The 13,239-nt window shown below is 49.6% G+C and overlaps 1 protein-coding gene across 1 annotated transcript in view; it reads left to right on the top strand.

The window, feature by feature from the left end:
* Positions 1-561: 561 nt before the first annotated feature.
* Positions 562-13,239, top strand: part of KIAA1755 (KIAA1755 ortholog) — a 33,726-nt gene continuing 21,048 nt past the window's right edge. The window contains 4 exon segments of the mRNA XM_089896862.1: positions 562-865; positions 1,989-2,186; positions 5,836-7,174; positions 7,660-7,857. Of these exon segments, the coding sequence (XP_089752988.1) occupies positions 812-865; positions 1,989-2,186; positions 5,836-7,174; positions 7,660-7,857 (1,789 nt within the window). The 5' untranslated portion in view covers positions 562-811.

Here is a 13,239-nt window from a genome sequence, read left to right as displayed (position 1 = left end):
CCCACTTGCCTATTTTACAGATGGAGAAGGTGTGGTTCAGAGAGGGACACTTTATTTATCCCTCCACATTACTGAGCACCTTTATTGTGCCAGGCACTGAAAACCCTAGAAGAATAGGAGTCAGTGCCGGCTGTGTCAGTTTCCATTGCTGCTGAAATTAATGACCACAAATTTAGTAGCTTACAGCAGTGTAAATGTGTCATCTTGCAGCTCAATAGATCAGCTGTCCAACGTGGGCCTCGCTGGGCTCAAATCAAGGTGCTGTTGGGCTGCATTCTTTTCTGGAGACTCTCAGTGAGAACCTGTTTGCCTTTCCCAGCTTCCAGGAGTCGCCCACATTCCTTGGCTTTGCCTCTGTTTTCAAAGCCAGCAGCATTGCCTCTCTCGATGCTTCTTCCACAGTCACCTTTCCTTCTGACTCTCGCCCCTTCTGCATTCTCTTCTACTTTTGAGGACACTTGTGATTGGATTGGACTCACTTGGATAATCTAGAATAATCTCCCTACTTTAAGGCCAGCTGACTAGCAACTTTTATTCCATCTGCAACCTTAATTCCTCTTTGCCATGTAAGGTTCCAGAGATTAGGATGTGGGCATTGGGGGGTGGGGAGCATTATTCTGCTTACCACTCCTGTCCTCAGGGAGCCCGGGGTCCACCGAGGGAGACAAAAATCAGCATGGGATTTGCCATGGGAGCCCAGAAATGAGGACACCTGACCCAGCTAGGGTGGGAGTGGGAGATCAGAGAAAGTCTCCTAGAAGAGACGAGGGGTGACCTGGATCTTGCAGAACAAGGAGTTAGCCTGGTGGGAATGGAAGTAGAAGGCATCCTTGGAGGAAGGAACAGCATGTGAAAAGTCCTGGAGGCAAGGGAGGGAACGTGTGTGTCATAGTGGCAGAAGCCTAGGGAGAGCAGTGAGGCTGGAGGTGTGGCCAGGTGCTTTCTGAAGGCAGTGGCGAACCTTTGAGCAGGAGACTGACAAGGCCAGATTTGCATTTGAGAAAGATCACCCTGGGGTCCTGGTGGAGAAATGCTGGAGAGCAGGGAGACTAGAGAAGGGAAAACAGTGAGGAGGTGATGCAGTGGAAGAGGTGATGGGGGCCTGGATCTGGGCGGGGCAGGCGAACAGAGCAGAGAGAGTGGGTTGGTGAGCTGATGGAGGCGAGAAGACTGTATAGGATGTGGCTGAGGGTTGTCTGTGGGCAGGGGAGGCAGGAGGAAGGGGCAGGATGATGAGCAGATTTCTGGTTTAGGAGTCTGACTGGATGGGGAGGCAATCACTAAGGTAGGGATGTGGGGGGAAGGGTAAGCTTAGGAGGGTATTGAGTTAGATTTATGTATTGATGGTCTGTGCCCCATAAACATCTAGAGGAGGCATCCTGGATAGATGAGGATGGAGCTCGCATCAATCATATCAACTTGTATCAGTTAGTTACTGCTGTGTAATAAACCACCCCAACTGAGTGGTATAAAACAGCAATCACTCATTATCACTCATGTGTCTGCATATGGACTGGGGCTTGTCTCATCTAGGCTGGGCTTTGCTGGTGGCTCAGCTTCAAACTGCAGGTGTGCAGGTCTGCAGGTCAGCCAGGTGGTGACATTTGGGGATGCTGACCTCTCCTTTCCCTCTGGCCCTGACCTGGATGCCTTCCCCTGTTCCTCTACTCCACCTTGGATCAGCAGATGACATTTGAGCAAAGATCTGCAGGAGGTGAGGGAGTGAGGATGTCTTAAGGAGGAGTATTCTAGGCAGAGGGAACAGCCAGTGCAAAGGCCCTGAGATGGGATTGTGCCTGGTATGTTTGAAGAACAGGAAAGAAGGCCAATGTGGCTGAAGGGGGTGTGTGAGTGGGAGGGTGTAGCAGAGGAGTTCAGAGTTAGCAGGAGCCTTAGTTATCTGAGGTCAGGAAGGTCAGAGGAAGTGGCCCCTACCCTTATTATTATCGCTACTATCACTTTTCATCCTCACCTCCTGTCCCCCACAGGACCCCCCATCCTTGGATGCAGCCATCCAGCATGCCCTGGCGGGCCTCTATCCCCCTTTTGAGGCCACAGCACCCACCATCCTGGGTCAGGTGTTCCGTCTCCTGGATTCTGACTTCCGGGGCGATGGACTGAACTTCCTCCTGGATTTCCTGATCCCTGCCAAGCGCCTGTGTGAACAAGTGCGCGAAGCAGCCTGTGTAAGTCAGAGGGATGTGGGACCAGGGGACAAGCTCTCCCAGAAGGCCAGGGGCTGGAGGTGAGCAGAGAAGGAGGTGGGCTGGTGAGTGTGTTGTTGAAGGGCATGAACTGGGGACGTGGGATGGCTTTCAGGTATCATTGCTTTCTCCAAAAAACACTTCAGCCCCACAAATGGACAGGAAGGTCACTTGGCCCTTTACCCTCTGACATCTAGGAGTCAATCACGTTTGCACTTTGACTAACAGGGAGGGAGGCCAGCCTTGTGGGTTCTCTGGCCCCCCAGGAACTGGCATTGTGGGCATCATCTGGCTGTCTTGGCTGAAGTGGTGCAGCTTCAATGGAAATAGTAGAGAATGTCCTAGACCTTCCCTGGAGCCCTTGTGGCATCAGGACTCTCACTTCTTCCCTGGAGACTCCTTCAACCCAGATCTCAGGGAGGCCTCTCCTGAGGCAAAGGGGAAAGAAAAGTGTTTTAGGCAGGACTCACTTGCTGCAAACGACAGATCCTTACTCAGACCAGGACAGGGTGATCCGGACCAAGGCCCGAGATGTTCCGCTGATCAAACTCCTCCAGGACTCTTTCTGTCTCTTGTCTCTGCTTCTACTGCTTGCCAGAATCATTCTTACAGGCTAGGTGTTTCTCAAGGCTGGAGCCCAGGGCAGCACTAGGATCAAAATCCTACTCTGGAGAGGAAAATGAACTCCTTCCCTTCAGCTGCAGATAGAAAAATCACAAGGAAGGATCCTGATTGGCCAGGCTCGGCTCCTGTGTCCCTGCTTGGACCAATCACTGTGGCAAGAGGAATGGGGTACCAGGATTGGCCAGGCTTGGATCCTGTGTCCATGCTTGGACCAATTATTGCAGCCAGAGGAATGGGATACCAGGATTGGCGAGGCTTGAGTCATATGCCTATCTCTAAGCTCAGAGGGTGGAGACTGTTTTAAGAAAGGGTGGGGAGAGGCCTTTGGAGACCAAAGCCTCAGATGCCCACTGCTAGAACTTACCCACACCCTTCACAGAGTTGCTGACTCTGCCCTACTCTTCTGCTATTCAGTGCCCACCCCTACTGCCCCAGCGTCAAGAATCGCTAACAGCATCTTAGGTCCTACTAGCCTTTCCTGAGTTGCTCATGCCTGTCGGGGACCTGGCACATCAGGAGGACAGATAAGCAGAGGGACCGTGTGCGTCATTTTAGTAATAGAAAGAAATTGAATGTAGCAGCTAAAAGTTCAGGCTTAGGAGCCAGAATTAGAGATGGTTGGAACTGGAAGGAAATAGATCATTCATTTAAGCTACTTAGCACAGAGCCTGACCCACAGAAATAGCTCCATACACATTTGCTGTTCTTTTAGGAGAAGGAAGAGTCTCACTGAAACACTGCAGCCAATTTCCACATATCCATGTTGACATCATTTAAGCCATATCCTCTCCATCCTTATTTCTTCTCCCTGACAAGCTGTACAAATGCCTGCTTCCTTTATTTGGCCATTAAAACTGCATTTGCACTGTCTCTTTCCCCATTTCTTCTAGGGACAAGGGTCACAACATTTAGACTTCTTTATTTCCAATTATCTTTAACTTTAATCATAATTATAGGTGAATTCGTGTCGTCTCAGAGCAGGGGGTAGTAGCGTGGGATTCATGTATGCCCTCAGGAGTCAGATGCCCCAAGTTCAAATCCAGGCTCCATCACTATGAAGTTGGGGGATCTATGTCACCTCTCTGAGCTTCAGTTTTCTTATGTAGGAAGTGGGAATGTTAATAACACAGGATGTATGTACCTCACCGAGATGATACACACAGCTTAGCCCAGAGCCTGGCATGAAGTAATTGCTCAGTAGCTACTGGCTGTTACTTTCCCACTGTCTCCTTTCTCCCTCTGAAATAAGAATGTGCCAGCCTCAAAGTCTGCCTTTATAACCACCAGCACCCAGACAGACAGCCACCATCAATGAGGTCTGGAGGGACTAAGGACAGATACAGCCGACTCCAAACGTGAAAGTCTAGGCACAAGTCCTGCTTTCGCTACTTTTCAACTGTGTGACCATGAGGCAATTCTTTAGCCTCGGTTTCCTCATCTGTAAAGTTGAGGAACTTTCCTGAACTGCCTGCACCACTGAGTTACTGAGAGTCAAGTAAGATGATCGTAACAGTCATTTCTATGGTGCTTTGCTATTTGCAAAATACCTCTGGACTGTTTCGTCTCGTTCACTGAGAAGGTGACGGAAAGGATGTTGTAAACAGCAGAAGGCTATGTGGAAAGCCTGGAGTAACACAGACTCGTGGGGTTTATGGACATGAAGCTTCTTGGAGACAGCCGAATCTGCAGTGTAACTGAAATGAACTGGTTTATCAACATGGTAGGTACAAGTATGGTCAGATCACATTATTTCCCCAATTAATAATTCCAGGAAGCACCTGCTTAATTAACAGGAAGTTTAGTGTCACCCTCTGGAGGTCTCCTATATACACATCCAAATTATATGAGATTATCCAGGGCTTATTCAATCTGTAGGAATCAGACCAGACTCTTTTCCAAAAGTCAGGTAGAGTAAGACCTGTTGTCAGTCTGGTGGAGCTGTTGTTTCTGTTGTTGCCACATGGTGTCAGTGTTGAACACTGGGTCTGCACAGCCCTGACAGCCCCCTGGAGAGGCCCCAGGATGACTGGCTGTGTCTACCTATGTAGAGAATTGCTGGCACCTTCTGTTTAAAATTTTTTTTTATTGTTTAGCCTCACCTGCCGTGTTGTTAACTGCTAATGGGAAATAAATAAATAAACAAACAGATAAATTTCAGACCCAGAAGAGCAGAATGAATTTTCAGGGCCATCCAGCAAGTTTGTGGCAGGGTCAGATTTCCTAACTTCTCACTTAGTAGTGTTTCTACTTCACTCTGTAATCTCTCTACTTTACAAATTAGAGAATATAATAAGGGCAGTATGTACCTTTTTTAAAGATTGAAAATCCTACAATTTTTCAAAAGGTAAATATTGTCAAAGGGAGAGGGAAATAATATTTATTGAATGTCTACTTATTATATGTTATGCATTGTGTTGGTTTTTTTAAAAAAAACATAAATGTATTTATAATCTAACTTAATCCTCATACCAACCCAATAATACCACTATGTATCATTATTCCTATTTGCAAATAGGGAAATTGAGACTCAAAGAAGTTAAGTCATTTGCACAACTTCGTGATTCAGACCTTGGAAGCCACGTCTCCCTGGCCCTAAAGGGGAGGGTTTAGCTTGAGCTGGCTTGAGAGAAGTTTTGATAGATGGAGAGGAGAAGGGAGCCAGCAGGACTATCCTCGTGGGAAAGGTGCTTGCTAACTGGCGCCTGGCACTCAGAGCTTTTCTCCTTTGGCCCAGTAGGCTAGCAAGTATTTTCAAGGTCAGGGCCAGGACTAAGGTGAGCAAGAGGCGTGGGAGGCACAACATTGAAGGAGGCACTGCCTCTTGGGGCTGTGTGACTTGCAGGATGCTGAGAGTGGAGCCTCCTTGGATGCTGTGTCCTAGGCACCTTTCTTGCTTCACCTGAGCCCCCGACCCGCTCAGGGTTCCTTCTGGGAGAGGGAAGGAAGCAAACCCATGGGTGGGGTTTTCAGGGCCAGATTCTCTGATGCCAGCCCCTTCTCTTTGCAGACCCCCTACTCACACCACCTCTTCCTGCATGAAGGCTGGCCGCTGTGCCTGCGGGATGAGGTTGTGGTCCACCTGGCATCCCTCAACCCCCTCTTATTGCGCCAAGGTGACTTCTACCTCCAAGTTGAGCCCCGGGAGGAGCAGTCCGTCTGCATCATGGTCAAGTGCCTCTCTGTGGACCTCCACACAGTGGACACGAAGCCTGTTCCTGAGTCATCCTACCCTATACTTTTCACCCAAGCCTGGCTGGAGGCCATCAACAGTGACTTTGAGGGCAGTCCCCTACACAACTGCCTGGTAGCTTCAGAAGACGGGATTGCCCCTGTGCCCTGGACCAAAATAACCAGCCCAGAGTTTGTGGATGACAGACCCCAAGCAGTAAATGTCCTTTCCCCAGCGTGGAGATCCCTTCAATTAGAGGCACTGGATTTGAACAGCCCCCAAGAGCTGCACCAGGCCAGGTCCGCAGGCAGCCAGGTGCTGCTTGCCCAGAGTTTGGCCAAGGGCAAGGGCAGGACACATGGGGACAAGTATCCAGGACTCATCAAAGTGGAGCAAGCTGGGCCTGGGGAGGTGGGCTTCAGGATGGACGAAGTGGCCAGCCAGGACTTGGAGGGAGATTATGTGGCTCTCCTGGACTTTTCCCAAGAGAACCAAGGAGGGTCTCCCAGTAAGGAGGTGGAGACATCCAGTGGGTTTCCTTTTGGCGCACAGGAGGAGCTATCTGGAACTAAGGAAATCCCTTTCTCTCAAAGGATACTGCCTCTCTCAGGGGCCAATGGGGGGCCTTCCTTGGAAAAATGGACTTGTGAGAAGCCAGCAAGTTCGGGGGAGAAACCCTGTGTTTGTGACTTGAGGAGAAAGGTTAATCATAAAGTTCCCACCCAAGACTCAGAGCACCAGCCCCAAGAGCCCTACCTCAGCGTCCTTGTAAACCCACTGCATTGTGTCTCTGGCCTCGGGTCAGGTGTCTCAGAAGAGCCAGCTCCCTCCAAGACACAGGGACCTCTGGGAGACTCAGAGAATATAGTCCAGTTCAATCCGGGACCAAAACAAGCATCCTCTGCCCAGCTGCGCCCAGCTCCCCCTCCTGCTTCTCCAGCCCCTGCAACCAAGATGGAAGAGAGGACCCAACAGGAAAATGGGAGACTTCCCAAGCCTGTGACCAGGCCCTGTCAAAACACTTCCCCCACTCCTGGGCTCAAATTCTCTTTCTTAAAGTGGCAGAGGCAAGGCCCTGTGACTCAGGAGAAAGCCTCGTTCCAGCATGACGGGCCCTGGAAAGTCTTGTGTTCACTCTACTCTCCCAAACCCAACCGAGACAAGTGCTCAGGGAAAGGTAAGCTGCCCACTCACTCAGCTGGACAGGGGAACCCTTCTCTGCATGTGATCAGGTGACAAGGTGCACAGGCTGTCAGGCGCAGAGACCCACCTGGGCTGGCTCAGTCTCAGGGATTTAGGGCATGGGGTGGCATGTCAAAAGGCTTGAGGTCTCATGGGCCTGGAATTGAGCAAGGTTCTATGATTGTGTTGAGATGGTCTGAGTCTACACCCCAGCTTGGCCACGCACTGGCTGGGTGACCTTGATCAAGGACGTAACCTCTCTAAGTCCAGGTCTCCCTGTCTATACAATGGGGATCTGTCTGCCTCCTCAGGTTGTTCTGAGGGTCAAAGACACACCAGAAGTAAGGAGCTTAGCACAATGCCTGCCCCATAGAAGGAGATCAGTATTGTAAGCTGTTACTATTAGAATGTGAAAAAGAAAACAGTTTCCCTGGGAAAATCCATCTTCTGCTTAACACTCTTTGTTGTTTTTTTTCCCAGCTGGAACAACTCAGACCAAAACATCTGGCCCAGACGCTGACTCAGACCCACTGACCGAGGAAAAGGCTGGCTTCCCAGAAGCTTCTGAAGGCCCTCCAGAAAAAGGCCCCACTCTGAATGAGGAGCCCCCAGGGCCTGAGCCCAGCTTTGGGGCTCTGAGCATGGAGATCTTCCATTCCAGGATAGCATGCCTGCCAGGTCCTCAGGGATTGTAGGGGCAAGTGGAGGTGGAGGGGAGAGAGCTGTGGGGATGGGGAATGGGGCTGGGGTCCCTGAGTACCCTCAGATGCGGGTGGGTATAGGGGAGGCAGGGAAAGTCCTAGAGGCCTGTGTGCTGGATCAAGCCTCCCTGGGACTCAGATTCCATATGTTTCCAATGAAGGAGGTTAAAGCAATTTCTAGCAATCCATCCATCCATCCATCCTTCCATCTTAGTTTCAGCGAGGCCATCAAGGTGGATGTCTTAGGTCAGGTTCCCTAGAAGCAGAGCCTAAGACAGGGATCCGTGAAAAAGTGATTTATTTTACTGAGGGTTGCTCTCAGGGGAAGGGGAGTAAGGGAAGCAGGGCAGGGCAAGGGAGGAGCTAAGCCTGCATGTGGCCTGATTCCCCGGGGACGGGGACCGGGGATGGGGGATGGGGGATGGGGGATGGGCGGTGGTTCCTGGAGCATGATTTCCACCACAGAGATGGTTCCGTCTGAAGGTTCAGGGGCTTACTTTTGTACCCCTGGATCTGTCAGTCATCAACTGCAGCCTGATCCTGGGATGGGGATGCAGGTGAGCCCATGATCCAGTTCAACTGAGGGCAATTCTTCAGACAAGGGGGCATCTCTTAGCCAATTTACGGCCAATAATTACAGTCTCTGGGGAATGGGTGCTCTGGCCTGATGAAGGGGTCTGGTTGGGCATTAACATCATCCAATACTGAGAGCATTATCACTCCTGTTTAATATTTATTCATCTTTGCAATTAATATTTATTGAGCACCACTGTGTGCCACGCCCTGGGCTTAGCACTGAGGATTCAGCAGGGAACCAAGCCTGCCCTCAGGAAGCCTATATTCTAGTGGTGGAGAAAATTCAACAGGTTATTACAATACAGTGTAAAGAAATTTTGACTGTGGGGCAGTACAGGGGGCTGTGGGAGGACAGATGAGGCCCCTGGCCCAGGCTTGGGGTGGAGGAAGTAATGAGAAGCTCAGTCCTGTAGTATGAGTAGGTGTTATCCGTGTAAAGTGGTGGGAATGGTGTTCCAAGCTGAGGGAACAGCATGTGCAAAGTTCTGGCAGCAAGAGAAACCACTGTGCTTTCTGGGAACTGACTGTTCTGCAATTCTGTTTTACTTCATAGACTTCTAAATCTCTGCAGGACACGTCTGTGGGGACATTGCTGTGTCATTTCGAAGCTCCTGGGGAGCATTGTCTGTCATCTTCTTGGTCATCATTGTTGAAGCTCATGCTGTTTATTCCCATATTAATGTACACAGAATCTCACGATCCTTTTAGGGCTGTCATGTTACAGGAGCTCAGGTTTTATACATCAAAGTCCCTGTTCTTAGAGGCTAGAGACCTTCATTCCAGTTCCAGCTCTACCCCTAGCTCCCTGTGTGACCTTGGAAGAGTCACTTGCCCTCTCTGAGCCTCATGCTCCTCCTTGTGTAAGAGGAGAAGGAGAGGAAGCAGATTGGACTTGACTCGCTGTCACTCTTTCCACAATTACTCTCTTGTAAATTGTTTGGCTTGCAACATATACTGATGGGTCCCAAGTGCCCAAACAGTGCCTGGCACATAGTCGCCGCTCAAAAGTATTGGAGTGAATGAACATTCTCACATGGACGTCCTTTCCATTCCCTTCCTTGACCTCCTCTTCATCAGCGATCTTGTCTTCATTACCCCAGCTACTCCTCCCATGGCCGTCCCGCATAACTCACTGCTCCCTCCCTCATTACAATGTCTCTCTTCCCAGATCACACATTACCTCAATTTTAATAGCCCTTTTGTCCCCCAGAACTCTCAACCCATTGATCCAACCACCTTTTCACTGTCCCTCCCCACCCTCCATCATGTCCCCACTTCCTCCTTCCCAGCCTGCATTCCATGGCTCATCAATGTGATCACTTCCTTTTAAACACTCTCATCTCCCTTGCTTTCTCTTCTGCCTTCGTACTTTCCTGGAGAAATCCCAACCTCAGTTAAATCCAACTCTCTGTCTGCTTCCCCCCCTTGCACCTTTACAGCTGAACAAAGCCAGAAAGTCCACATAACCACACCGACTGGTTGCCCATTTGATTCCTGATCACTGGCCTCCAGTGGGTACCACTGGTGCCCATGGATCCTGTTACTATTCCAGAGTCTTGAAAGGTGCCCCCACTGTCCTTCTTGAATGATGATTTCACACCTGCTCCCTCTCTGACCTTCACCACCATCTCCCTCAGCCTTACTCTCAGTTGATGACCTTCCTTCTTGTTTCACTGAGCAAGTAGAAGCAATCAAACGGAAAGTCCACAAACTCCTACCACCCCATTTAGCTACCTACCTGCATCGGTACCCACCCCCTCAGCATTCTATTCCAGATACAGGGAACAATCCCTCCAGTGGTGCACTGCACCTCCCCACCTACTCAAAGACATCCCTCTGGCAAGATTCTCCTCTCTTCTTTACATAATCACCTTTCCTCCTCTCCATTGGACCATTTCCACAAGCATAAGAGCGTGCCCAGCTTGGAATGACCCATTCTAGGCCCCTATTCTCATCTTTCTTTTACATCAAAACCCCACATAGGAGTTGTCTGTGCTCCATATCTCAGTACCTCCTCTCCTCTTATTCTCTCTTCAACTCACTCTAATCAGAGTATTTCCTCCACCTTGACATTGGAGCAGGTCTTTTCAAGGTCACCAATGACTTCCATGTTTCTAGATCCAATCGTCAATTCTCAGTCCTCATCATCCTTGACCCATCAGCAGCATTTGACACAGATGACTGCTCCCTCCTTACTGAAAGGCCTTCTCAACTTGTCTTTCTCTTTACTCTCACCTGGGTTTCTTCCTATTTCACCGGCCACACCTTCTCAGCCTCCTTTGCTGCCTCATCCTCATGTCTCAACCTGGAAACCTTGGAGGCTCCCCAAAGCTCAGTCCTTGGACCCCTTCTCCTCTCCCCCTAGACTCACTTCCTTGGCAATCTCATCCCATCTCACTGGTGAATATTTGTTTTAAGTGTTGTCTCTACACTGATAACCCCCACATTTATTTTTCCAGCCTGGACTCTGCCCATGAACTCCATACTCATCCATCCATCCGTGTACTTGATGTTTCTACTTAGATGTCTAACAGGCATCTCTAACTTAACATGACCAAAGATGGACTCCTGATTTCACACCCCCCTGCACCCTTCCCAGCCTTCTAATCTTTCCTAGAACACTAGATCCTGGAGGACTTTCTCTTACACCCTACATCCAATTTGTTAGCAAGTCCTGTCAACTCTTCCATCGAATTATATACAGAATTTGATGACTTCACACCACCCAGGGCCAAACCAGCATAGTTGCTTGCCTATTACAGTAGTATCCTCACTGGTCTCTTTGCTTCCATTGGAGTTTCCTTGTAGCGGAAACAGTCCCCAAAGTCTGTGCTCCAAGATCAAGATCTGCTCCAGGCCAGTCCCTGTGAAGCAGGCATCCCAGGCTCCCTATTAGGATCTTTCCCTCACCTCCTTGCCTCCTTTCTTCTCCTCAGGTCCCTTCAGCTCCAAACTTTCCACAAAGATCTGTTCTCAGGAAAGAGACTAATCAACACTAAGGTGTGAATGACTGCTCCCATTCTGAGGGTGGGAGTTACATATTCCTTTCCAATTGTGGTCATAGCAAATTACCAGAAACTCAGTGGCTTTAAAAAACATAAATGTAATATCTTACAGTTCTATAGGTTAGAAAGCCCAGATCTTGCTGGGCTGAGATCAAGGTGTCAGTGGACTGTGTTCTTTTCTGGATACTCTAGGAGAGAATCCATACCTTGTCTTTTCCAGCTTTTAGAAGCTGCCTACCTTCCTTGGCTTGTGGTCCCTTCCTTCACCTTCACATCCAGCAACAGCACATCCCTCTGACCCTTCATCTCTCTTGATATCTTTCTCAGACTGGCTGAAGCCAGGAAAGGGCCTCTACTTTTAAGGATCATGTGATTCGATTGGGCCTACTTAGATAATCTAGGCCTAGATTATCTCCCCCATCTCAAGGTCCTACCTTAGTGACATCTGCGAAGTCCCTTTGCCAGGTAAGCTAGCACATCCACAGGCTCTGGGGATTCCAGAATGGACACCTCTGGAGCCATGAGTCTGCCAACCACAGGCACAGAGCCTCTGGAGAGGGCTTTTCACAAAAAGCCCCTGATGCAGAAGAGAGGGAACAGGGTCCCAGGGGTTGAGACCTCACCCTGAGCTTTCAGTTGCTCTGTACATATCTTTAAAATCTTTGTCTTTAAAATTTCTATACATTATTATAATTCTTATAATTAAGAATTATATTTACACTTCCATATAAAAATGTATATTTCAATATTTTAAAATTGCTTGCCCGTTAAATTACTAGCATTCCCCCCACCCCAAGACTTGGAGTGAGTGCTTTAGAAGGTACAACAAGTTTTTCAGTGCCTTTGGGTAACACCACCCACCACCTCCCAACCTGCTGTCTCCATTTCTTCCTGAGATCATAACCCAATGTGAACAGCGCAGCTTCCAGCCAGGCTCTGAGATGCTAACGATGGTATTCCTGGCACCAGCTGTCAGACGGGGTAGCATCTGGGGCAAAGGGGCCTTCCAGGTGTAAGCAGATCAGGTGGACAGCTGTCCGTCACTGCACTGCACTCAGACGGCATCTGCGTGCTCAGCCGGCCCTGGCTGTGTGCAGAGCCCTGTGCCAGGCAGAGCTTGGCGGGGGGACCAGACACTTGAACTGGTCACTGTGTCCTAGTATGGAATGTCCTGAGTGCTTGAACCCTTTGCTGCTCAAAGCGTGGTCTGGGGATCAGATACATCAGCATCACGTGGAGCTAGAGAGAGATGAAGAATCTCAGGCTTGCTGGACCACAGTGCGCATTGTAGCAAGATCCCTAGCACACCAAAGTTTGAGAGGCCCCACTCTGACCATTTATTCATTGGTCAATTCCTGACATTGATTATTGGCTCCTGTCCTGTGCTGAGCACTGGGATATAAAGAGTTTAAGCCAGTGAACACCCTTAAGGAGCCCTCAGTCTTGCAGGATCTAAAAGAGGCCTAGGTTTGCTGGGGGAACCTGGGGTGGGAGAAAGGTCTCTCTAGAGGGCAGGGAGGATGTCTTCCTGGAGGAGGTGGCACCTCAGCTGGACTTTGAAAGCTGAGGAGAGTTTCGCCAGATGGAGAGGGGACAGGGAAGGGAACCTCTGGCAGAAGGAACAGTGTGAACAAAGGTGGGGAGGTGGGAAAGGGTCAGGCTAATTTACGCAGTGACAGATGACCCATTCCAGCTGAGCCATTGGTGACTTAGTGTATTAGTCTGCTACAGCCGCCCTAACAAAGTGTCATAGACTGGGGGGCTTAAATAACAGGAAT

The sequence above is a fragment of the Delphinapterus leucas genome, chromosome 15 (genome assembly GCF_059928025.1).
Source record: "Delphinapterus leucas isolate spDelLeu-1000000601 "Yukka" chromosome 15, BTC_Dleu_Yukka2, whole genome shotgun sequence".
NCBI lineage: Eukaryota > Metazoa > Chordata > Mammalia > Artiodactyla > Monodontidae > Delphinapterus > Delphinapterus leucas.
Note: the sequence above shows the minus strand (reverse complement) of the source record. Positions and strands in the feature narration are given on the sequence as shown.